This window comes from Nymphaea colorata, chromosome 7 (genome assembly GCF_008831285.2).
Source record: "Nymphaea colorata isolate Beijing-Zhang1983 chromosome 7, ASM883128v2, whole genome shotgun sequence".
NCBI lineage: Eukaryota > Viridiplantae > Streptophyta > Magnoliopsida > Nymphaeales > Nymphaeaceae > Nymphaea > Nymphaea colorata.
The window spans coordinates 9,614,294-9,640,755 of NC_045144.1; the positions used below are offsets into that span (position 1 = coordinate 9,614,294).

Below are 26,462 nucleotides of genomic sequence, written 5' to 3' on the forward strand. Positions count from 1 at the left end.
AAGAAAAAAAAACATGCACGTTAACAATAATGAGTTTTGGTGATCATACTTTATCCTTCTCAGGGCCAAAGAATTTGGATTCATATCAATAGGGAACGAGTTGATATTTTAGAAACTTTGTAATGAAAAAATTCATTGAATTTTTCATACCTACATTTTTATATAGGGGTGGGCATAGGGCAGAGCCGACCCGACGGGCCCAAGCCCAGCCTGGTACCCAGAAACAAGCTTGGGCTTGACCCGATTTTTTTTAAATATAAAATATATATTTTAATAATAAAATATATATTATTAAAATAAAAAAATAATCCTTAACTAACCGAATCGAGCCTGGCCTAGGCCAACCCAGGCCAGTCCATCGGGCCTGGGCCTGGCCCGGGGTGGGCCTGGGCCTGGCCCGGGGTGGGCCGGGCTTTTTTTGGCTTGACTGCTTCTCCCTTCCCAGCTTGTTTTGGGCCGCCGGTGGCCCCGCCCGGGGCCCAGCCCTATTTTTTTATGAAACAATATACTCATATTAATTTTGCACGGATGAATCTTAAAAACAAACATTTGGCTTAAAAGCCTCTTATATTTATTTTTTAACTTTTCATATTAATTGTTAACCATTTTATAATTTGTTGGGCACCGGGGTACTTTCCCGTCCTTCAAAATGTTTAGTTTTTAAATTGATAATTTATGCTTTGTAATACCATCGGCCACCTGAGTCTTGGCAGTTTTGATTTGTTTCATGTAAACTAAATAGCGCGTAGGTGAACGAAACAATGACCAAAAATATAAGAACAAGATCGTGAGTCTATAAAATACAGAAAAAAAACAACAATATAATGCTGTGGAGGATGAGCAGAAACAGGAATGCGGTCACCACCTGTAGTCTTGGCATAAAATCACCTCGTTGTATTTTGTACCCGTGTCACCCTCCATTATTCATTTCGGATTTGGATACTTTGCTTGAACCCGAATCTGTTTCAGACATATTGGAATTCTGGAGCCCATACGAAGGAGAGAGATGTCATTTTCTCGTCCTGAGGACAATTATATCCCTCTGAAAATGCGGATGCTATATGCCTTTCTTTCCTCCTACTTTTTTTTTTTCAAAATAAAGGGAAACTCTTGCTTTTTCAGTTTTTCTGCCTTCCGAGTATGACGTAAAGGCGCGCGCGCACGTACCCCCTTCACACGTACACATACACACACATAGTGTTGAAGTCCGTCTGCCCGCGGTTTCCTGTGATGGCATGGGCTCCTCTAGTTTTCTCCTTACCGAACTTTTCAAGATTGGTTGTGCCCCTCCACGGTCTAAGAAGTTTCTCGAGGAAGAGTGAGAAAAAAATTGGAAAGTTATAAAGGAGGCAGTAGTTTTTTCTTCTGTACAAAGCGAGGTAAGGGCTTAAATTCGTGATTTGCTCGGTATGTCTATGTTTTTTGAGATGGGTTTTTCTTGTTCTTTCGTTAGAATGGTCTCTTGTGGGCAATTAGACTCGTCTAGTGGTTGGTTTGACGCGCTTTTTTCTCTTCTTCTTCTTTTAAGTGGTTTTATGGTGTTAGGATTGTTCTTTTCTCGGGTTTCTCCTGAATTAATTTTTGTTCTTATTTGGGTATATTATATTTTGCAGGAACCCAACATTTTTCTCTTGTTAGGCAAGGATTTCTGGTTGTGGTTTTGGCGGTAGGGGCTTAACTTCTGCGTCGCCCTTCTGGCCATCTTCTTTTGTATCTTGGGTTAAAATTATTTGTTTGTCTTCCTGAATAATGTGCTTATTTAGGTTAATTTGGTTCAGCTACGTAGCTTTCTTATTGACTTCGGGATGCCTATTCGTGTGCGCTTTGTTGCTTTGGGTCTGCTATTGTCTGGTAGGGCTCTTCCTCTTGCAGATGTTGAGAAACGCTTCATCCCATCTTTGTTCCATCTGAGAATTTTCAATTCGTTGAAGAATTACCAAAGGACAAATGGTCTTAGCTGTATACAGCAAGAAAAGAGGGATATTGAAACATTGAACAGAATGAAGCGAAGCGCTTACGTACTTCGGAAATGAAGTTTACCAAAGGACAAATGGTCTTAGCTGTATACAGCAAGAAAAGAGGGATATTGAAACATTGAACAGAATGAAGCGCTTACATACTTCGGATATGAAGTGATAATAGTGGAAATGATCTTTTTCTATGTAGAATATGCTTTGCAACGGTTTGTGCTTTGGGTAGGAAGTATTCATTTCAGTGAAGAACACGTCTTTGATTATCTGGACAACCTATATTATTAGGAAATCTTAAACTTGAGATGTCTAGATTGGCATCTTTCCTACGCATCTAACATTTTATTTTGTTATTTTCCTTGTTACCACGTCATAAGACTGAAGAGGTGGGTTCTTGAATTTAGTTCAAGAAGTAGTTTCTAGTTTCTACATGTTGTGAATCCATGCTTGCTTTAGTTAGATGTCTAAAATGGTCCAATCGGTCATTTAACTTTTCCATCTTTGAAGTTGTCAAAGTTATTTTCTTATGTGAAATTCTGTACGTTTAAATTCGTTTGGGAAGTCCACAATAGGACGTAATGTCATCCAACCATCTGTTTCAGAACTTTTATCTTTCACAAAAGTTACACTTGCTTGCAACAGTAAAGAATGGAACTCTGGTAAACCACATAAACATTATTCCTCTTACTTCAATATCTGTCAGCTTTATCAAAATGAGAAGAATATGCTAATAGATGACCATGAACAGCTCAAACTGGCCAGTTGGACTTAAACTGAATGTTTTGGGCAACTTCTCTTTGGAGTCTCTTTAGATCTCATTGAGATTAATGTTGTCAAACTCATGGCCTTGCCTGTATTGATCAGAAAGAAGATATGGTTTGTGACATATCTTAGAAATCCTGAATTGTAGTTTGACAAGTTTTATAAATATGGAACTTAGAAATTTGTAAAAAATCTGAAATTCTGAAAAAAATAGAAAATGTTCATAAAAATTTATACAATGCAAGGAGCATTGATACTAAATATAAAATAGAAGATTATATCATGTGGTTAACAATCCTGCACTGCAGAATCCAAATGATATGCATGGAAGCATGCTTATCTCACACAAGCTAAGGTGTTCTCTAAAAGCTAGACAAATGCAAGATGATGATGAGGTGTTTTAAATATTTGAATTTTAAGTAGTGAATAAGCAATCATCATCATCAAATTTTTTGCTGTTCTTTATAATTATCACCATGTTTGTCTTCTTCTTCTTCTCCAACATGAATATCCTCTCTAACATACAGATCCCATGTGAGAATATTTTTTCTGAAGAAATGCAACAAATTCTCCTCTATTACTGCAAATCCTTTTTAATTTGCTGCATAGCTGTCTAGGGTGTTTTAGATTTCCTCCATGCATGCAAGGGTGAACATGAATTGTCTTTAAGGAGACTTATTCATCCTTTAATGCACACTTACAGTTAGTCAAATATTGTATAAGGGGATATAGTTTGTTCAGGGTACAGCAACATTTGCACTCAGTTACTTCCTGCATTATCATCGCAGATGTCCTAAATTACAGTACAGTACGGCTTTGATTTGGACTGTAAAGTTTTCTTCGCCGACATTTTGAAAATTTCCTCCATTAAAGAAGTGATAGAAGACAAAAGCTGATTTGAATAGTCTTGCTACTGAACAGTGGTATAATCCATTCTTACAAGTAAAGTATCAATAATTTTTCACAATGCTGGTGAATGATAGCTCCTTTCCTCATGCAGACATGCTTTCATTTTCTATGCTGCTTGCAGAATAAGGCTTATGAAAGCAGGATTACAGGTCCAGTCTGTGTAAATACATAATTAAATTACCAAAAACTAACTCTTTAGGTTTGTCATTTCCCAAAAGCTGAATTTCTGGTCTTCAATCTTTTAACTTGACATATTTTTGCTGCTTGGGTGTAACTTGCATGACAAATCCAACTTGTATCTCCTGTAAGCTGATATGAAACTATCCACTGGTAGAGTTACATTGTACATTTACCTAGGTACCTATCTTAGTATATATTACTAACTGAGAGGACCCAACCAGTGTGTCACATGCTATACTTTCCTTGATTCCTTCGTACTCATCTCCTATTCAAATTTCTATTTCGTGGTCCTACGTTGATGATAGAGTGATTTTGTGGTTAGGATTGGGGATGAGTTAACACTTAAAAGCCTTGTAATTGCGAAGTTTTACAAGTTATCTAACATCAAAATGTAGTTTAACAAAAACTATCCTTTCAGGTTGTTCATGGTAAGTGGTAACCAAGTCTAAGTGTGGGCAAGTTAGTAACTTTTAATACTTTCATAATGTTCAGTCCTAAGTCAAATGGGTACTTCAGTAAGGTCCTCATACCTGTGTCGCGGTACTAACACAGCAAAGCAGGTATTTGGACACACCTGAGTGCTTTTTAGTTTGAAACTGATCCAAACTACTTATTTTTACTTGATTTAGCTTGTTTCTTAGTTTTCATTTTGTTTTTGCAAATTATTGGTCATGAACATGTATTATATTTTTATATTACTTTTTTATTTAAATATTGCTTCTTTTGAACTTTTTGTGGTGGTTTGCATAAATTGCATTTATATTCTCTGTCGTATCCCCACACCTACATTTTGTAAAGATGCCATGCCCATACCCACATTTCTGTACCTGTATACATGTATCTTAACTCCAATGGATATAGCAGCGTTCTTGAATTTTTTCCTATGTCCTATTTCTCTCCTGTTTCTTTTGTAAAAAGCTGAATTTATTGAAGACCAATTTCCCATAGATTCTTTTTCCATACCTTGCTTATGTATCCAAAATTTAAATACAGTTCCAAACATCTCTGTTGTTTTGAGAAGGCTTTTGACGGTTGGAACTAATTTGGAGATGAAACTGTGCAACCACGGTCAGGAAGCTTCTGGGGCACAATCTGTTCATTGAATGGATCACTGAAAATGTCTTGATGGGCAGTAGGGAAGTGTGTTGTTTGCAACTGATACATATTATCAGGTAATCATCTACAGAGGCTATGGTGGTCATTATGAAGCAATTTTTGGAAAGAAAGAACTTATTGTCATGTCCTCTCATTCAACAATTGGAGTGTTAGTTTTCATGTTTGGACAATTTCAGTGCAAGCTAGTGGAAGAAAGTCAAAATAATGCATCTTAAGATGATTTTTCTTGGCTCAAAGGGAATTTGGAAGGATAAGTGGCCCGATTGGTTGCCATTTTCTTTTCTTGTTTATGAATGAATTATAGTGTGACATGTTATCGATGACTTTTCTGCCTAACCCACCTTCCAAAGTGGAAGAAGAAGAAGAAGAAGAAGAAGAAGAAGAAGAATGACCACGACTCCAAGTTGTTACATGTAGGGGATAGTTTTAATCAGGAAATTGTTTGGGTACATGTTGATTATTAGTAAAGTGATCCTTGACATTCCAATCAAGGGGATTTTTATTACCAGATTATTATTGACACCACCATCATAATCATCTCATCATTGTCATCATAATCGCTGCTCTCTAGGAAGTCCAAACCCATGGCTTATTGCAGGTTTGCAGCCATTTTATGTTTAGGGCCTTTTAGTCACTACAAACAAAAGCAGGACACAATGACTATTTATAACCTGTCTCTTAGAGATAAAAAGAAAACAGAGTTGTAACACACTGAAAACAAACAGGAGCTCAAACATTACAAAAAGAAAATCAAGGTTTCAAACACAAATAGCCCAAAAGCAGCGATGCATCAGAGGCTCAAACACTAACAGTTCTAAGAAACAGATCATCAATACATGAACATCAAACATATTTTCAACAAAAAACATGCTGCAAATAATAAAATGGAGTTGCAGTACGCAGTGTGGTACATTCACATCACTGATTCAAAATAAAAAAAAAACATGTGGCAGATAAGAACACAGAGTTGCAGACTTGCAGTGGCAGTAAACAACAATTCATTGCACAGAAAAACCTAACAATTGTGAAAAAATAATGATGAGTAGTCATTACAAAACGAATCTGGTTGCCAGAAAAAGAAGAAGGGGCTTCCACTGAAAAAGAAATGTCTGAAAAAGAAGAAGAGGGTACCGGTGAAAAAGAAACTGGTCACATGGCAGTATATGCGCTAAAGGTCACTGCCTTGCTGGAAGGAGAACCGTCTCCACAAAGAGCACAGCCCGATGGTGAATAGTTGTTGGAAGTTGTTGAAGGTTGCTGGAAAGAGAAAAGTGCCCAGTTGGAAGGGAAAAAGTGGTAAAGGTCCTTTGGTCGAGGGTTTCGATCAAAACCCTAAACCCTTTGATGCTTCATTTTTAACAAGTGATATTACAACAGAAAAACAAAAAGCAGCACGTCCAAAATACCAAATTTGACCAGGTCAGCTGACCGCACCCGATTCTCTTTTACTGTGCTTGGGTGCACATTGGAGCTGCATTTGACTCTGCTCCCACACCCTCATGGTGTCGAAGTGGGTGCTGCTTCTAAATCAAAGCACTTGTGTGACATAGCATATATGTTACACCTGCAGGCACTATTAATTATCCATCAAAAGTTAGGATGCTCGTTCTTGCCCTAAGTCACACGAACACTTCACTTTTGCCGCTGCACCCGCATCGACATGACTCGGGTGTGGGTGCGGCTTTGACTCGCACCCACAATCGGTCAAGAAGAGTCGGATGCAGTCAGCCCCACCCGACCATTTTTGTCCATTTTCGACATGCGCTTGCCTCGCGCATGACTGAAGTCGGGTGCGGTCAAACTGTATCAAGTCTATATGTGTCCTTTTTTTTTGTTTTTTAGTTATTTCAGTATAAGTATTGAAAAGGGGTTAGGGCACCACCCGATCCCGAACTTCCGTGTTTGTGTGGAGAGATTGATAGACGATGATTTTCTTGTGGCCATCCGTGCGACGGCAACCTGAGACCGGTAGACTGTCTTCTAGCGGCGACCTTCAGCCCTTCTCTAGCATAAGGCAACCGACATTCAGTCCTCTAGCAGCCAGTCTTTTTTTTCATCAGTTTTCAGTCCTTCGATGACCGGTGGCAACGATCTGAGACGGCGGGCTGTCTACCAGTCCTCCGACGTTCTCAGTTGAGTTTTATTATTCTATCAAGTCTCAACTATCAATCACCCTTGTGTGTTCTTTTTTTTTTTTCACTGTTGTCCAATTTTTTTTCCATTTTTTTAATGTGTGTGATGACTGATGAATAATTGTTTGCTCTTGCTGCAACCCTATTTTTTTATATTTTCTGTGTGTTTTCCAGTTCTTATTTGTGATGTGCTTTTTTCTAGGATTTTATAATTATTGTCTGAAATATGTAATTGTTTTATTGCTAATTTCATGGTATACGATATACAGTTGTGTTGTAACTTGCCATTTTAACATTTTGTTTTACGCTTTTACTGCTGTTTCATATCTTGGTATACATGATTGGCTATTGGTTATAATATATTAATATATAAGTTTTGTTACTTGTATTATGGGTGCAGCCGTGTTCTACTTTCCAAATGTTAATTTCAATTTCTGCTTTTGCATATATCTTATTATGTTATATTACTAAGTTACAGTATTTACTATATATAATATATGCTGTTCTAAACTTCTAATATGGTCGTATGCATTATGTTCTATACATTAGTAACTTAACGACTCGTTGAATTGTTGATTTGCAATTTTGAATGTCATTTGATAAATGATAATTTTCTTGTTTATAAACAAATTTGCTCTCTCTCTCTCTCTCTCTCTCTATATATATATATATATATATATATATATATATATATATAATTGATAATAATAATAAAAATATTTTCGCTGCACTGCCACACCTAAATTTTTTGGGATGTGCTGCTCTGGCACCCGCACCTATGTGACATAGTTCATGCCTATGCACTTTGTTTGACAGGTCATCCTCCAGAAAATTTTAGGTGCATAGTCAGGTACTTTTAGGTGCATAGTCGGGTATCCGATTCTCTTTAGGTCTATAGCACAGCCACAGCATAGCTATATGTTATTTGCAGAGCCAGAAACCTTAGCGTTTGGGGGAAACAATGCCTTGGCTATTCTTGATTGTGTATGTTGCGAGCAGAACCAGGTACCTTAGCATTTGGAGGCAACAAAGCCTCGGCAATTAATTGAGTCAGCACCAGGGCAACAAAGCCTCAACTGTCCTCGACCTATGTTGTCAAGGTGCAAAGACGCTGCCTGGGTGCCTAGCAGTGGCTAGGAAAAAAGGCGACCAATTTTTTTAAAAAGATTTTTAGTTATGTTAATATGTCAAGTTAGTTTGATTAACTATGACTAATATTTGGAATGTGGAGAGTAGTAATATAACGAGTATAATCAACTTAAACACTAAAAAATTAATTGTTGAATGTTGACTTTATTGAATATGCAAAATCAATAGCAGAAGTTTAACATTACTTATTAAATGTAATTTGATACAAGAAATAAAAAACAAACTAAATCTAATCTCTAGAAGAAAGAATGTGAATCTGCAAGAAGGTTTTAATCCATATGTACCTAAAAAAAACCTAATATAATAAATAAAAACTAATAGTACATAATAGTATACATATAAGTTCACAACAGTGACAATACATGTAAGTACACAACCATACTAACATACACATATAACAGGTATTACTACATATTATATAACAAGCTAACAATATATATATCATAGGTTGATGCAATACTATATAACAGACTATACATAGCAGGTATTACTATACATGTAACAAGTATAAAAGCAGGTGATATAACAAAACAGACTAACCATACATAATAGTATATATATATAAGTTTATAACAGGTATAACAAATTAGCTATACATACAACTATTGATATAAGTACGTAACATAACCATATTAATGTATACATATAACAGGTATGAGGTATCACAATACTATATTACAGATTAAGTGACTAACAGTATATACATATAACATTATACATATACTAGCATAATCAACATAACAATACATAAAAATAGAGAATCAATGCAAAATAAAGTACATAACAATATATACTCAATTAAAAAGCTTTAATTAAAAGGGAAGGTGACGTTTCACTTTGCCTAGGTGCCAGCACATATCCCGTTGCCCAAGTGGTGGACTTAGGCGATGGATGTTGACTCACGCTTAGTCCATGCCTAGGCAAGGCCTTGACAACATAGTTCTTGACTTAGTCATGATTGAGTCAGCATCATGGTAACAAGACCTTGCTGCTCTTGATTGATTCTTAATTGTTGGTTTGGTGTGGGGCAGAGAGAGAGAGAGAGTCAACACCGTGGCAGCAAAGCCTTGGCTGTTTGTTTGAGCCTTGATTGTTGATTGAGTCTTGGTTCAGTCAGAGAGCAAGAGAGGGGAGAGGACAGAGAGAAAAAGGTATTTGTTTCTTTCATGCGTGAAAAATTTCTCTTATTTTCTTTTAAGGTATCTGGGATGAGGACCACAACAGAAAAAGGAATTTACTCTAGAGGGTTTCCAGTATCTGGGGACTGGGAAACGATGTAGGACCAAACAGGGAGCAGAGGCTCTTCACTAGGGAGCAGCTGAATTTTTCATGAATTGAAGGAACAACTTGAGTTCAAAACCTGGGGACTACAAGCTGTTAGCAAACTAAGAGAAATGGAAAGGTGTTCCTTCTGTATGTGTATGTTTGTGTGTTGAGCAAAGGTTATACAGTTTCTTCCAGTGAAATCCAAAGAAGCTGGAAACTGGAAAGGGGACATCCAAGTTCCTCTTAATATCTATGGTGTTCTTTGCCATAAGAAGTTTGGAATAATATTTTTTATTTGCGACTAAGCAATCAAAACTATTTCCAATCGACTCTCTCCCCATATGAAGACAAATCATTGACATAGGAGATATGGGACATAGACTTAATAAACCTTGCTCAAAAAATATTTGTGAAGCTTTGGAAGTATAAAATAATGTAAAGAAAGACACCTTTAGGTGTCAACAAGAAAAATTTCATCATGATGTTGTACAATATTGTGATAAATGTTGGCCTTAATTAGTAAAATATTTCAATTCCAGACACTCCTTGAAAATGAATCTGCAAAAAGTTGCAGATAGAAAATGCATATTGTATATAAAAGAAATGCTCCTGCGATATTAGGAAAATATGTCGAGGTTCCTTGATTCTGCAAATGTTTTGGGAGAGAGAAAAATGGGTTTAATGTATGAGGTATTTGTTGGTAGATATACATATTGACGAACTTGACACAAACTGTGTATTAATGGAGGTCTTTAGCTGACCAGGAAAGTTTTCTTTGGTACCCAATTTGGACAGGCATAAATGCAATGGTCATGATAAAAAACTTATCTATGCATCATATAATACTGCATTCGTACTTTCTGTTTTTTGTCCCCTTGCCACTCGTGAACATGATTTTTATCTTTTATCCAATTTACATTGTCAGAATTAAGGTAATTAACGGTGCTCTGTTCTTCAACTTTGTTATCAGGTTAATTTCTGGAGGAACTATTGGTAACAGAACATTGGTATGAGTTGGGGCTGCATTATGCTACAAACTAGCAAATATCATTGTATTTTGTCTGGTAGATAACGGAAAGCTGAAAAAAGGAAGATGCTTGTGAAGCAGTTCCGTTGCTTACACTCATCATCATGCATATGCACCAATGGTCATCTTAATGAAACTGTGATATACCTAGTTTTCCAGCAGTTGAATTGGAATCCAAGATTGATTGCCGCAGTTTCTTGTGTTTGCAAGTGGTTTGAAGATGTGGCCAGAAGAGTCCTCTGGAAGGAATTTTGCCGGACTCGAGCTCCAAAAATGATGCTAGATCTGCAGTCTAGTGGGAGTCACAGTGTTGATGGAAATTGGAAGGTTCTTGGGAAGCTGCTTATATATTGCTCAGGCTGCTACCAGGGTGGTCTAGTAAAGAACATGTCAATACCCGGACACTTTGTTTACAGGACTCGATTTTCTAGGACGTCAGGCAAGAGCTTTCTTTTGCCACAATGCCGGACAGACATACTGTATGTATCAGACCCTTGTGAACATCTTGATCAAGGTGATGAAGGAGATATTGGATTCTTCCGGGGTGTTTTCAAGTCCTTTGCAGGATCAAAGGTTCGTAAAATGTTGATAGACAGAAATGCTGAACTGCATCCCAAGGAAGTTTGTCCTTATTGCCGAGCAAAAATGTGGAATATGCTGCAAGCGAATATGATACCAAGGAGTGCTCGTAACAGATTGGGTGCCTATGAGGACCGTGTGGAATATTTTGTTTGCTTGAATGGACATCTTCTTGGTGTTTGCACGCTCTTGCCGCTGACGGACTCGGAGGATGTTTCAGAAGTTGAGTGATGAGTTCACAGTGGATTGTGGTACTCTCTCTCTCTCTTTGTGTGTGTGTGTGTGTGCGTGTGCGCACGTGTGTGTGCATGATACATATGTTTGTACACATTATTATAACTCACTTGTACTGAGTTATGGTCTTAAAAGAAAATAGTGACGTTTATATGTTCTGTCTCCCAGAAATATGAAAGCTACTAACTATACTTTAACTAGTTATAGTTTGTTACTGTGCTGTCTAATGTCCTTTGACCATCGTGAAACTCTGATTCTTTTGTAAATTGCTTTTGATCTCACTATATTTTTACTACAGTTAAATATCCATTTACTAAAAGTCTTCTTCATAAGCATGTGTATTGCAATGCAACTTTTTAGGATGTTGATTATTGGATATACTTCAAGAATTTAGCAGATAAATAACATCTTTGAAAGAGATAGCATATCGGCCTATTGTTGTACATCCAGCTAAAATTATGTTGCCCAATGTTATCCGTATCGTACGATACGGACGCGTATCGTACGATACGTATCGTATAGGTCAAGAAAACCTATACGATACGCTGTTTAAAGACGATACGCGTCTGTATCGTACACGTATCGCACGATACGTGCGATACGGGGGCCGTATCGTACGATACGGGCGATACACCCCCGTATCGTACGATACGGGTTAAAACACAAAATTTTTTATTTTTTAAAGTTTAAATACTCCTCCCTCTCTCTCTTCTTGTATTTAAAGACTCCAAGAGACGTAGGAGGGAGAGATTTTGCACATTTTCATCAAAAATAACCAAGGATTCATCGATTTGGAAAATATTATCGTTAAATCATGAAAGATGATAAGTTGATAACTATATGTTTTGAACTTATAAAATTGTGATGTAATATAAGTCCTAAAACTCAAAGTCCTAAGACTCTAAGTCTTAAGATTTTATAAAATTTTCAAGTTTAAAATTGTGATGGATGCTTATTATGTTATTTTGAATATCTAATTTCTAATTTTTGAATGCGTTGTTGACACACATGAATGTTCCTTATGTATGATGATCTTTTTTATATTTGAATATATTTTTCTTGATTTCTGATTTTTTGTTTATTTTTTCAGATTTTTAATAATTTTTCTCTATTTTTCTGATTTTTAAATATTTTTTAAAATTAAAAAATTAATTTTACGATACGCTACGCTACGTTTACGATACGTTACGATACAGCGTATAGGTCAGCCCGACCGATACGCGATACGCTACGCCTTTTATAACATTGATGTTGCCTAACAAGCCCATCCACCGAAGCTTGACGAGCTTTGGAAGGTAGGACTGGCCCCCCATACAACGTTTGATCTTAATGAGGAATAGCATAGGGCCAACTTAGTTTCGCCAGTTTGGCAGAAATTTGAAACTTTTAAACGGAGCAAAAATATGATTTTTTCCTTTTTTTTTTTAACATTTTTGTGTGTTTCTGGTTGAGCATTGTTGTATAAAGGGCCTTTCTGTAACTGATATTCAGTATTGTTGTAGAAGGTTGACTTGGTATAGAATGACGCAATGCATGTTAAAAGTATGGATAGCCCAACTAGATTTGTTCCAAGTTTGAGGTGGTTTCTGGTTGCAACTCATGCAGGCTCACCGTCATAGTGACTTGTTTAGTTCTGTTTTGTTCTATTCCATTGGGTGCACTAAAAGTTGCAGAAATTGTCATGTTTGTATCTACTTTCTATTTAGTGCCTTCTATGGACACTCGACATTATTTCTTTTATGCTATTTCTTAATGGTTAAGGAGTCTGACTACATTATAGCAACTTGGTTCACACAGTGATCTAATAATGTTTTTTTTTCCCTTGTTTGTTCTGATAAAGTTATGGTGATTCAGTTTCTGACGGCTGCGTATGGAGGTTTATGGGTTCTTTATGCTGGGCTCTCCATGCTGATTCGTTGTGGGTTGGTATCCACAGCGTGTTTCTGCTGTTCTTGAGGTTGGGGCATATCTATTGGCTGTAGCAGTAATGTGTAATTGAATTGAATGTTGTATCACATTTCTTGTGTCTACCACTATGTAGCCATGTCTTGAGCAGCATCATCTGGGAATCCAACTTGATGCAGTACTTGATTTTGTAACATCCAATTGCAAACATGCATTATTGTTGAGTTAGTTCAAGTGCGCTTTTATCTTTAACTTGCATGTTGCCTCCTTATTAACCCATGATAGCTGCAATTGCTAAAAGACTTCATTACCGTATGGTCAAATTGTCATGAGGTGAATGAGTATCTGTCATTAAACCTACTGGTTACAATGAAGCAGCAATTAATTTTCAGAAGCAGAAACATGCCCGTGGAAACTCTCCTGTTGATCTGATTTTGTTGGCTTTTTTATTTGCATTAATTTCCTCATTTTGCCTCCTCTCCTCTGCCTGAAAACGTGCACCGCTAGCAATCTTATTGATCATGCTCATCTGCCTGCGGTATTCTGTAATGGCTCTTTCTCTTTTCCGTTCTAATTCTCCCTGCAAAAGTTATGAAAAAAAAAGGTTGAAAATTGTAACTGGAATGCTAGAAATCTTGGTGTCATTATTTTCTTAGCAAGGAAAACTGATAGTTCTTTTCTTTTTCATTGCAAAGCTAAGAAAAGGTATGGGTTAAGCGGGAAACTGAAATAATTATATAAGAAAAATTAGAAAATTCGAGTGAAGAGTTTTAGTTGGCTTTGTAATGTAATATTTAGCACATTTACTCTATTACAAAAATAGGGTCCGTTTCTTAAATCTCATCCATGTTCAGGGCCTCATCTGTGTCTGAAAGCATCTTGATGACGAATCATGATATGTAATGACATCTCGACAGTTGAATATCAAGAGCATCTCTGAAATGAAAGTTCACGACAACTTCAGATTACCTGTCTTTTTTCGAGTTTTGATTTTGCCTTCTTTTTCTTTTCATCCTCCCATAAGCGAATTGTCTCAAGGACTTTTTCATACCTGAAGGCTGAAAGTTTTTAGTCGTTGAGTGGAACAAACATTTTACTAAAACTATGTAAAAAAAGTGCATAAAGGTTACCTATTCTTTATATCAGCCAACTTTGCTTTCTCCCAAGAAGCAGCCTTGTGTTCTTTTTCGCTAGAATATGGCATTTCATTTCTCTTCTTCACGAACTCTGCAGCCACTGCATTTGTGGGCTTCACATTGCTGATCTCATTAGGATCCTTTCTTGTCTCTGAGAAGATTGGAGCTTTCTGAACGGTCGGGATTGGAGGTCTCATCCCATGTGTCACAATTTCTGGTCTTCTTGTTTCATCTTCCTCTGCGAGAAAACATAACGTGCTTCTGGTTTATTTTTGTCTCTAAAAATCCCTTAGCAAGACGTTCATATAACATGTTTCCATTGTTTTTAGTTGGTAGTAACCAATCATTTATGGTAATCCATGTTCCGTGGATGCACTAGAAATATCTGAAATTCTTCTACGCTTAATTTTTAAGAAAGCAATTTATTTTTGTCACACTTATTACACTGTACGAGATGACACTCTTAATAAAGCAATTTTTAGTTTCAGAAGTTTAATTTCCTACAAGAGAATAACATAAAAGTATAAATGTCAAGCTACCGTCTAAGAGAATGGGATCGATGATGAATATGAAGCACACTTCCTATTAGGCTTTATTGCTGAAAAAAAAATAAAATGAAAACAAAGTTCTGAATTACCTTCAGGTTGTTTGTCTGCCTTCCACGAAAGTCTCCTAAGCAGGCCACCAGGCTGCAAGGCAGTTGTGCTCAAAGCGCCTGTAGATTGCTCGTCTTCTTTTGTTGCCTTCCCAGAATCTATTTTGAAGAGGCCACCAGGCTGTGAGGCACTAGTGGTGCTCAAATCACCTATTGGTGGTTTATCTTCTTTGGATGCCTTCTGTGAAAGTCTTCCAGACAGACCACCAGGCTGTATGGGCCTGGTTGTGCTATCTTCTTTTCTGTTCCTATGTTTTAATGACGTGATTTCGATTCCTTCGCTAGATCTGTGGCTTTTTGAGCCATATTCTTCTAGCATTGTTATGGCATAAGCAGCTGCTGCCACAGCAGCTTCAAACTCACCATCGTCACTTGATTCATGACCTGAGGATGTACTCATCATAAGGCCGGATATCTCTCTTACAAGCCACTTGATTCCTCCTTTCTTCTCTGCAACGAGGAAACTTATATTTCTTGCCTTCCTTGTATGAGTTTTCGTGCAAAAAACTAAAGGTATGTGGGTGAGGGTGAGGGTTGTTCAGCGTGCAGCCATGTTGAGTTGCTCTCTCTCTTTCTTTCTCTCTCTCTCTCTCTCTCTCTCTCTCTCGCGTCTACCACACATGATCGTTGGTCCATAGTTTATCTAATGTTATACGGATTGTCTAGGATGTCAAACTCTGCCAAAAAGAGGTCGCAAGAGTGGCACCGTGGGTCCAGAGCACCAATGTCTCCCCACTCAGGTCGTGGTTCTCACATGTGAAAGAAAATCAAGCGCAGAAGTTTCTACATACCTTTGAAGGATTGGCCCTTCTGTATGGGGATCCGATGCGTCTTTAGGCTGCCAGGTTCTATATTCTCATCGTCCATACGGGCGAAGCTTACCCTGATGAGAGCCACATGAAGACGTCAGGAATGCAGCGGCTAATCGGCACTATTTCAAAAATTCTCATAACTTAGGGTCTGTTTAGCAAATAGAACAGTTGTAACTGGTTCATAAATCTGCTCTAAAAATTGGTTCAGATTCATAAAACACTTAAAAACTTTTTAAATGTTCCATGAATCTACTTAATCTTTTGGCAATGAAATAATTATACACGGTTTCATTTGCGAAATGTAACGGACCCTTATGCGCATTAATATAATAAGCATATAGTTGAAGGCACGCAAATGAAAATAAAGAAATTTTGCGGTGCTGGTGCGGGAAACTCTCTAACTCCGCTACTGTATGAATTAATGGCACAAGCTAATGCCGTTTTGCATCGTGGGTTTCTGTTTGGCCTTAAACAAATCATGCAGAATGAACGAGTCAGTGAAAGAAAAAGTTGCTGCCTTCTGGTTTCAGGCATACCGCAGTTGTTGGACAGTGCTTGTCATTGTTCTTTCAGTATGAGCTCCTGCGGTCCTCCTAAAGGATGGGAATCAAATGAGTTCATCGAGGTTTATTTGTAAGAAACAAGATCAAGAGGGGTGAGGAGAAGTGCAGATTGGGTTATTTGCTGTTAAAGATTTTGCATGAAGGCCAAGCAAGCTTCCAAGGACGAAGCCAAGCATTGCTTCTTCTTCCTCCTCAAGGATCTTGAAGATCTCTTTGTTGTCTCTTTTTGAAGTAAAAGAAGGGTATCTAACTGTTTCATAAAGGCATCAAAGGGTGGGGGTATCGATACGAATGGCTTAAGACTTTGCTCTGCGGTTCTTTTTATAATATTCGTTCTGTACAAAGATGCCTTTCTCATCTTCTTTTTGGTTCTACTTGCAACTTTTCTCCTATGGGCTCTGCCATTAATCTAGAAAGCGCCATTTTGCTTGTATAGAATTTATGTTTTTGATGAAAAAGTATGTAACTTTTTTTTCTTTTCATCTTCTTTTTGAAATTTTGGAAGCACGCGCCTGGTTTTCTAACTTTCTGGCAAAGAACACATCCTTCTAACTTTTTGGATTATCCAATTACTCCGCTCAATCTATACTCAATTGGTTAAATGTTTGTCAGAGATAGTCAGGGAGCTGCCTGTCAAAAGCGATACACCTCTCACATATTCAGGATTACTCGGTTAAAGTGGAGTTTCCCAATTTTTTGTTCCACCTTATTAAACATTTGTTTTTTACTCTTACAAGCTACAGCCTGTTTGGATGGAGGGAGAGGGAGGAATGGAAAGAAAATTCTTTCCTATGTTTGGATGACTAATTAATAATGAGGGAGAGGAAAGGAGAACTAATAACTGTTTTTTGATGCAAAGGAAAAGAAAAAAAAAAGGAGGTGAAAAGAAAAAAAAAAAGGAGGTGAAGAAAATGATTTTTTAATGTAATTCTAATCCCTCTAAAAATGAAGAGATTGGAAGGGAAATGAATGGACATTTTTTTCCCTTTCCTTTCTTCTCCTTTCCCTCCCTATTCTCTTCCCTTTTCTTTCATTTCTTCTTCTTTCTCTCCCTATTCTCTTCCCTTCTCTTTCCTTTTCTTTCCATTTCATCCATTTCTTTTCCTCTCTTTCCCTCCATCCAAACATAGCGTTAATGCCCGAATAATTTTCACTTTTTCTTCCTATCCTATTAAACTGAAACTTTTTCTTTTCTCTATGAGACAGCATTGAATCTGAATTGCAGACTGTGGATCGGATAAGAATCGAAATTTGAGTAAAAATATGTCCAGATTTAAGATGGGTTGATGCCAGATTCACTTTTAAAGGATTATATTCAAACCCGAATCCATCCCACTAGGTAGGATCTGAGCGTAAAATTAATCCAATAGTTTTTCGGGTCGTTGTAAATAGCAAGTGTTTCGGTATGTTTCCTTTTGCTCCCATGTGCCGGAGGAATATATGTTTGGTAGAATTGTTACTTCTGGTGAGCAGTAGGAAATCCCACCGGCCACGTGAAGTTTCAAGTGTTTGCCTTTCATTTGTCTCTTAGGGCCCGTTTGATTGTCGGGTAAAATATGGTGGGGAGGGTGAAATGTGTACGGGCAGGTGAAATTTCACCCGCCCGACTGAAAGCGCATCAAACGGGGTGAAACTTCGCCCATTTAACGCAAAAAGGAGCAGGTGAAATTTCACCCGCTCGAAAGGAAAGGCTCGGTAGTCCATCGCACCTCTCCTCTTCCCTCTCACTTCTCCTCCTCCCTCGCCACTGCCACAGTTGCCCCATCCCGACCACGGTGATCCTCAACTCCATCTCAGCGGCGGACGGAGACTCTCCCGGCACACTAAGAGAACAAATTTCTCCCTCCTCCCCCCCCCCCCCCAACCTTTATGAACCTCAGGTGCGTCGGAAGGATTTCCTCCATTTCGTCTTGAATATTTTTGTTAGTTATATGGTAAACAGAAGATTGCATTTGCTCTTCCCCCAATTTCGGAAATCCTTCTGAAATATCATACTGAGTTCAATGTGGTGCTTGGGATTTTTAATAGTCTGTTGATGGGTGATTTGAGGCCCAATTTGAGCAGCTGAGTGAGCATTACAGCTGGCTCTGGTCAGTGTAGGTTTCTTGAGATTGGCAGGTCGATTCATTGCCACGGGATGAAGCTTGGGCATGAGTTGGATTCAGTATTATGTAATTCCATTATGAAAATGTACATTGCGCTTGGGCTTGTAGATTCGGCTCGCCTCGTATTCAATTGGAAAGATCAGTCGTTTCATGGATACTCTCATTGGAGTACACAAAGATTGGAAATTTTCAGCAAGTCTTCTTGCTTTTTACCATGTTAAATTCTTCATGTGCATCAAACAGGGTTAAATTTACCACGTTAAATTCTTCCTGTGCATCAAACAAGACCTCATATTGGAAGAAGGAGAAATTTCATCCTGTAAATTTTTTCAGAGAAATTTACCATGGTAAATTTACCACGTTAAATTTCACCCGACAATCAAACGGGCCCTTAGGATATAGGATTGTTTTTGGTGCATTGATCGCTATACTTTAACTTGTTTTCTCTTGTATGTAGGATTGATGTCAAATGAGTTCAAAATAAAGACTAAAAACTTAATAACCCCCGACCTTAGGAAACTAGCAGAAGTGTTATTCAAGTAGACTTTTGAACCAAAATCAGTACTGATACAGCAACAGTCCAATTCGCCAATTCAGCTGAATCGGAAATTGTTTTCTGAAAAAACAAACTAGAAATAAAAAATAACTAAAATAAAGAATCTGAAAATATTTAAAAAATATATTCCAAAATTGTCACGTGGCATTTTTGGATCGGCCATCAAATTAATTCAACTGATTCAGCCGATTCAAAAACCGTTTCTTATAAAACTGCTGGGTGGGATGTCACAACCAGAGCTTGAGAATAGAAGAGTATTGCTGAGTACACAAAAGTTTATGGATAGGATGGCAGAGCTATGGTAATAGTAAAACCAATCGGTTTTGCATTTGTTTTTCTATTTTCGTTCTCTGTTTCCGGACTAGGGTATGGATGGATAGTAATTCAGATTCCCTTGTTGATAACCAATCACTCGAAAGCCACCTTTTTTTTTTGTTTCCTTTCCATGTCTTTAACTTTTTCTTCTTTTGACCGTTACATGCGGTTAGAGAGAATGACCTCATATGCAACCTGTGCATAGAAAAAGTTCTAGACATGCAAAAAACTTTGTCAAACGTGTAGGTGATTGTCACACTCTTCTGAGAAATATAAATATAATCAACCTTTCTGTGAAACATTTTACAATACGATAAATCATGTGAATTTATTGGACTTTGACTATTGCAAGCTAAATTGGACTGCCGTTATCACAAACCACCAGCTGACGGAAGAAAATTATCACCAAGAAAAAAAATTGTAAATGAGTGAAGAAAGTTGCGAAGCATGAAATTAAAGAAAGAATCAAGTACAAGATATATATGGTTTGATGATATGTTTACAGTAAAGGCATAGAAGGCACTAAACCTCTAATAATAATAAGCTCCTAAAGAATAACATCACCAAAGGAATCACATGGCAAAACCATCAAGAACAGAGGTAAGTACCTCTTTTTTCCAAATGAACGAAAAATGAAAAAATATAAGGACCACTATAGATGCAAAGTCAGAAATTTATTTTTTTTTGTTTCCACTTTTCAAGTTTTTAAAACCAGATTTTGAGGAAACTTGGTTTTTTGTGTTTGGATGCCAACACAAAAAACAGGTTTTTTCTTTTTAAACCAGGTTTTTGTTTGGATGACAAAAACCTGGTTTTTAATGTGGCTTTAAAAGACATTTTCAGCTGAACTTCAGTGTAGTTACAATTAATAACAATATCTACCATAAACCAACAGCAGTATAACATACCAATGAAGGTAATTTAGAAGAATTTTCCTACTGAATGTTCTTACACACAGAGGGAGTATTTTCGTAGTTATATGATGATACAATGACCTTTAACATCTCTGGCATCTCCCGTAATACACTTATTACATCCGCATGCACCTGCAAGACCAACCACAATCAAGCCAACATGAGTTGAAGCTATCCATTAGCAGCTACAGAATAGTAGCTTGAGCAGAATGCATACAGAGTAATCAGACAACTTCTCCATGGTAAAACTTGCTTCTTTGGTGTCATTCCTATCCTAGAAACTTGAAATCATACTCTTCAAGTGATCATCAAGAGAACCTATAACTAAAACACAATACTTTCCACAAAAAACCCAAACTTATAGATACCAAAATTACGCAGGCTGTACCAGATCCATGCAGACAAAAATATATAAGCCATCAAAACCATTTCGTAAAGGTGCTTATGAAGATCTACAATTTGACAGTCTACAATTTTATAGCAAGAACTTTTCGTAAAATTCAACATACAACTTATCACATATCATAACAATGAAATACCAACTGCATCACACATATGTAATCCACATCACATCCACACACATGAAGTTGATAAAGGTACATGTCACCTTATTAAATAGAAAAACTTAACAAAGAGGAGAAAAAAAAATAGTTTATAAGTTGAGCACTTAGCATTTCGCTTGTGTTTTATGCTTGTTGAGTGCTAGAAACTCTTCCTTCAAACACTATATAGTATCCTCATGTCCTTCCATTCTTCATGTGACCTTCATTCTACAATAAATCTAGATGCATTAATAGCATGATAATGAATTATGAAATTGAAGTACAATATTTGAAGTAAAAAAGAAAAAGTGAACAAGTAAAAGGAGAACAAATTACTACAAAACATGATAGTTAATATCTACATCTTCTATGAACATAATTATCCCATATTTGTTGTGCAATTAATTTTTTAAATGCCTTCACTGCATCACATTGTGCACGTTGAGACATGTACTCGATTGTTGATCTTCTTGCATTTATGGTGGAATCCAATCTTCTCCATATTCTCTCGATATCCAATCGTCAATGTTATTGATTTGAATGTAATTGTGTATTATACAAGCTGCAATGACTATATCTCTTTGTGTGTCAACAAGATATGGATCTTGCATCTTTAGAATCATGAATATAGCTTTTGGAATACCAAAACAATGTTCGATTGCATTCCTAAGTGATGAATGTCTAAAATTGTATAGTTCTTTGTTATTCTTAAATGAATGTTTGTGTGTGCATTCTTTTAGATGATATGAATAACCATGTATCAGAGCATGAAATTTGAGAGTGTTGGCATATCATGAGTCAACATGGTAATATTTACTTATGTAAGAAAATGTTGTGAAAGTAGAAGTTAGACTCAGGATACTTATGAACATACTATGTAGTAGTTTAATAAGTGGTGATGTTATATTACCCTATGGAATTGAAGGAAATCCCAAACTTGGGTTGTCCAAAAGTTCAAGTAATATTCTTGCGTCACCTGCAGATCCTTTTCATCCCTCATAAGTAAAAGTAAATTGTAGATCGAATGTACATGCTCACATTACATTTTGTGAGATAAACCTTTTTCTATTTCGATATCTGACTTGATCTTCTAATGGAATTATCATTGGAATGTGTGTACCATCTATCGCTCCAATACAATCCTAACATTAAAGTACAACTAGTTTAAATGGATTGTACATGTAATAAAATTTTCAATAGCATTTCCTAAATGTTAGGAAAGTACCTTGAATTGCCTAAACTTTGGATTAGTTGCTATATCTAGCGGTGCATTAGTAGTTGGGTTCTTCACAAACTCACGACGTAGTTGTAGAACTTCCATTAGAGTGTTATGGAAGTGTCTTGAAATTGTTTCTCTAGAATGTCGAAAAAACGGTCTTGCAAATAACAATTTTGATTAATATGTCCGACTACAATCATAAAAATGCTAATTGTTCTTCAACTGTTACTTGTATTGTATCTCGTAATCGACTTTTGTCTTTCAATAATTGAGCAAGAGATAAAAAAAATTGCATCCATACGAAATAAGTCACGTGATAGTTGTTCGTCATCATAAAGAATACTATTAGCCCAGGATGCTCCACAGAAGTTTGAAACATGCTTAGGTAGTTTATGAAAGAAACCATAGTTGTTTCGCATGTGGCTCTAATTACCTTGTCCTCAACTATGCATTGTTTGTATTCATCTTCAGTATAAAATTCGTTGATCTCACTAGTAAAGTATTAGATACCACTATTTATTATTGTGCTTTAACTTTTCATATAACTATAAATGACATAAGATGCATGTGTAAATACTAGGTATGGTAAGTGATAACTATTTGACTATAGTATGTTATGCTTGTAAGCAAGATGAGATAAACAATATATTCATTGCCATAAACAAGTAACATAAAATAAATCAGATTATTTGTAACAAAAAACAAATTAATGCACGTCAAACAGATAATTTCTGGTACCTCCTCATTTTTGTTTCTTAAGATGCTGCAACCAAACTCTTGCGAAGGTGTTCAAGGAGTGCCATGAATGCTTCTCTAGAACACTTAACATTAAATACATCGATAGCAAGCATAATCACTTTACTATCATCTTCAATCATTACAACCTCATTTATACATGCAGTTGTGAAATATGTTTCACGATGTGCAATGTTTGCTTCATGTAATGCTTGTCGAGCTTCTTTTCGTTCATGATATTTAACCATGTGCCTATTTCTTGTTTCAGAAGAAGAAGCAAAATGCCAGAAACCTTAGTCCTTTAAGGATTCATTAAAGAATGACAATATTTTGATAATCAGTTGTAAACAATTATTCCACACCTCATTAGCAACATCTACGCAACCAGTACTTGGATCCCAGCCAAATCCACTTTGACTTAGCAAGTCTTTTGTAGTATTGTATAATTTTTTCAAGGATCCAAATCGGTTCTTTAGTTGATCTTTTTTATAATTTATATTGCCTCTAAGATTGAACTCAAGCACAATCTTATTTCAACCCGCCCAATCAAACTCACCGCCAGTTTTCTTTCCATGAATCATATTTTCACACATAATATCAAGCATTAGCTTGTCTAATTCATTGTTCCATTGAGCTCGATTTTTTTCCACACAATCACCTTGGTTCATTGTACCTTCACAATAATAAATGAAATATATAATGTAGCAAAAATAAACTTAGTAAAGTGAATGAAAAACATAGCCTACAACAATATCAACTTACTAGACTGTGTTTGGTCCAAAATTGATTTTTTTGAAGCTTTTCCATACATGTTCTGATTTAAAGGAAGAAGGCAAATGAATGACATCTCAAATTAGAGTTGCTTGATTGAAGATTAAAATAGGGGAGAGAGAGACAAAGAGAGAGATGAGTGTACAACTTCCACTGTAAGAGTATGCAACTCATTACCATCTATCCATCTAATATCAAATGACCATCAAGGGACCAACTTAGAAACATGAAAAAGGAGAACATCAACATTAATTAACCAATGCTTATATGTAACTTTGCAACACACTTTCCATAGGTTTTCAGTAGGTGTCAGACAACAGGTGTGTGAAACATACACAAACCAAGCTCTAACAAGCTAAGGTCCTAATGTATAAGGTCTACAAAATTTACGTGTCCAATAAAGATGGGAGTTGATTTCCTCAATAGGGACTGGTTGGTTTGGCTCAGTCCAAGCTGGTTGCCTATAAATAAATATATATACATATGCATACATAAATATGAAAGCATACACCTGTACAAAAAATGCACCACCAGACGGTCAAAACGATGCATCATCTTTTGCTATGAGCCTTGATTTCTATTGTTGAAGCCTCTGTTGCCCATGCCCTCTTCCACCCAAAATAATGCATTGCCCATTGTTTCTACCATTGAAGCCTCTATTGCCCATGCCCTATCCCACCCAAAATGATGCAACACCCTTTGTTGTGAGCCCATCCTCCTCTTCAAACAAACTGCCCCCTTCAAAATGTGAAACCATGTTTTGTCGTCACCCAAACATCCCCAAATGGGGTTTGGGGAGTCGAAACCTGGTTTCAGCTCCAGAACTCCCTTTTGGGGTGTCACCTGAACAGGGCCTTAGTCTTTCTTGCAATTTCCAAGGGCACTATTCCCTCCCACCACAACCACCCCCCCAAGCCTTGTAAGTAGGGGTGGGCATCGGGCCGGCCCACAGGGAAGAGGGAGACCAGAGACGGAAAGGGGGAGCCGAGCGGAGAGGGAGGAGAGGGAAAAGGGAGTGGGCGGGCCAGGCAGAGAGGGAAAAGGGAGAGGGAGCAGAGAGAGGGAGGGAGGGAGAGGGAGAAGGAGCAAAGGGGGAGAGGGAGAGGGAGAGGGAGAGGGAGGGAGAGGGAAAAGGGAGAGGGAGAGGGAGACGGAAGGGAGAGGTTGCAGAGAGGGAGAGGGAGAAGGAGCAGAGGGAGACGGAAGGGAGAGGGAGCAGAGAGGGAGAGGGAGGGAGAGGGAAAAGGGAAAGGGAGAGGGAGACGGAAGGGAGAGGGAGCAGAGAGGGAGAGGGAGAGGGAGAGGGAGAGGGAAAAGGGAGACGGAAGGGAGAGGTTGCAGAGAGGGAGAGGGAGAGGTTGCAGAGAGGGAGGGAGAAGGAGCAGAGGGAGACGGAAGGGAGAGGGAGCAGAGGGAGACGGAAGGGAGAGGGAGCAGAGAGAGAGAGGGAGAGGCAGGAGAGGGAGCAGAGAGGGAGGGGCCAGGGGAGCGAGGGTGGAGGCCAGCCCGACCGCCCGAGGGTGGAGGCCAGCCCGACCGCCCGAGGGCGGGAGTCGGGCCGAGCCGCTACCGGGCCGCCCTATTAGGCCCGGGCCCGGCCCGATTTAGTTATCGGGCCGGGTTATCAGGCCCGGACCCGGCCCGAGCCAGGATTTCCCCGGCCCGACGCCCAGCCCTACTTGTAAGATGATGTGTGATACCTAGCTGAACATGCATTTTCCCAACCTCAGGCCTCGACACAACCCTGGAGTATCCTTGTCACACCGCATCCCTTTTAACCTCAAATATTTTTTTTGTTAAAAATGTAAAACATGGAGGTGCAACGATACAAAAATTAAAAATGACCTATGCACCTCAAAATGACAATAGGGCAAACTTTTTTTTTTGTTAAAAATGCAAAACATCGAGGCGCAATGATACAACAATTAAAAATGAGCTACACACCTCAAAATGACAATAGGGCAAACATTCCATTATGTAGTGAATTTCAATTTATACAAAATCACTTTATATTTTTCAACGACACACATGACAACAATGCCCTAAAATCACAACATCAATATCTAACGAAAACAAGACTCAATGAGACCCAAAACATGATGTGTCAGTATGACAATAGACCCAAAATCTCTCTAGTAGGATGTGAGCGGAGCCATCAGATCAACCTGCTGCCCTGAGTCTACCAAAACCTAAAAAAGTTAAACAACAGAAGACTTAATCTTCATAGTATGACAACAAACCAGATAAATTTCTAACTCTATAAGGTAAAGGTTCAAATCTAGGATATAACACATACTGAAACACAAACACTACGCTATCATAACAATCACATGCAATCATATGACTTGTCATGGGAGTCTTTCATATATTCCATAATATGTAGGGACTTCTCAATGACCACAATCCACACATGTTTAATTTAAGCACATTCACTTCATTTACATTTGTTTCACTTACATTCATTTTATTTACATTCAATTTAGTGAATGGATAGCTCCTGCAGGTGCAAACACAGGTGTGTGCATATCATGGGTGACCAACAGTAGGGAGACAACCCCCGTGGTGGCAAAAAATGATATTGATCCAATTACGCTGCAGTGGTGGAGCAATCATCCATAGATGTGTGAATTTCAATGAGAGTTGCTCAGCCTTCCCTAGGACACCCAAGTTGGGAAGGTGGGAGCTTAACGCTCCAAGCACAACACACAACGATATCCTAGGGCCTTGCACCGCCTGCACTCTAAGCAGGTGAGGCTAGTGGTGAGAGCAGGATGTATCCACGAGTGCACCCATACCTCAAAACAGCTTTGTAAGAGGGTTTCACATTCAGTCAATACTCATAGTTAGTTGCCATATTTTATGGGTACTTTTACCCTTCAAATTTATTTAGTTGCATCACTGCCCAACGGC

The 26,462-nt window shown here is 37.8% G+C and overlaps 2 protein-coding genes across 7 annotated transcripts; one reads left to right on the top strand and one right to left on the bottom strand.

Moving 5' to 3' along the window:
- The first annotated feature begins 1,132 nt into the window (after positions 1-1,132).
- LOC116257546 (EID1-like F-box protein 2) lies at positions 1,133-13,481 on the top strand. 5 transcript variants are annotated; one of them, XM_050078774.1, is made up of 5 exons: positions 1,133-1,379; positions 1,614-1,666; positions 4,815-4,993; positions 10,455-11,341; positions 13,165-13,481. In XM_050078774.1, the coding sequence occupies exon 4, from the start codon at positions 10,578-10,580 to the stop codon at positions 11,319-11,321; it is 744 nt and encodes a 247-aa protein (XP_049934731.1). In that variant the 5' UTR covers positions 1,133-1,379; positions 1,614-1,666; positions 4,815-4,993; positions 10,455-10,577; the 3' UTR covers positions 11,322-11,341; positions 13,165-13,481. The 5 variants fall into 5 exon arrangements, with proteins under 5 accessions (XP_049934731.1, XP_031490261.1, XP_031490260.1 ...); XM_031634401.2 differs by lacking the exon at positions 4,815-4,993 and having other exon boundaries at positions 1,133-1,407; XM_031634400.2 differs by lacking the exon at positions 4,815-4,993.
- A 39-nt stretch (positions 13,482-13,520) lies between these two features.
- LOC116257545 (remorin 1.4-like) lies at positions 13,521-16,483 on the bottom strand. 2 transcript variants are annotated; one of them, XM_031634399.2, is made up of 6 exons: positions 16,369-16,483; positions 15,812-15,903; positions 15,003-15,404; positions 14,360-14,603; positions 14,199-14,280; positions 13,521-13,809 (listed from the first exon to the last, which is right to left on the bottom strand). In XM_031634399.2, the coding sequence occupies exons 1-6, from the start codon at positions 16,392-16,394 to the stop codon at positions 13,618-13,620; spliced, it is 1,038 nt and encodes a 345-aa protein (XP_031490259.1). In that variant the 5' UTR covers positions 16,395-16,483; the 3' UTR covers positions 13,521-13,617. The 2 variants fall into 2 exon arrangements, with proteins under 2 accessions (XP_031490259.1, XP_031490258.1); XM_031634398.2 differs by having other exon boundaries at positions 15,003-15,470.
- Between the last annotated feature and the right edge of the window lie 9,979 nt (positions 16,484-26,462).

What these genes read in the sequence shown, in the direction of transcription:
- LOC116257545 (XM_031634398.2), bottom strand. Translation starts at nt 16,394, where the DNA reads ATGACAAGCACTGTCCAACAACTGCG. An exon ending in AGCACTGTCCAACAACTGCG is followed by an intron (nt 15,904 to 16,368) that starts GTATGCCTGAAA and finishes GGCTCTCATCAG; the next exon opens with GGTAAGCTTCGCCCGTATGG. An exon ending in GAAGGGCCAATCCTTCAAAG is followed by an intron (nt 15,471 to 15,811) that starts GTATGTAGAAAC and finishes TCCTCGTTGCAG; the next exon opens with AGAAGAAAGGAGGAATCAAG.
- LOC116257546 (XM_031634401.2), top strand. Translation starts at nt 10,578, where the DNA reads ATGCTTGTGAAGCAGTTCCGTTGCTTACACTCATCATCATGCATATGC.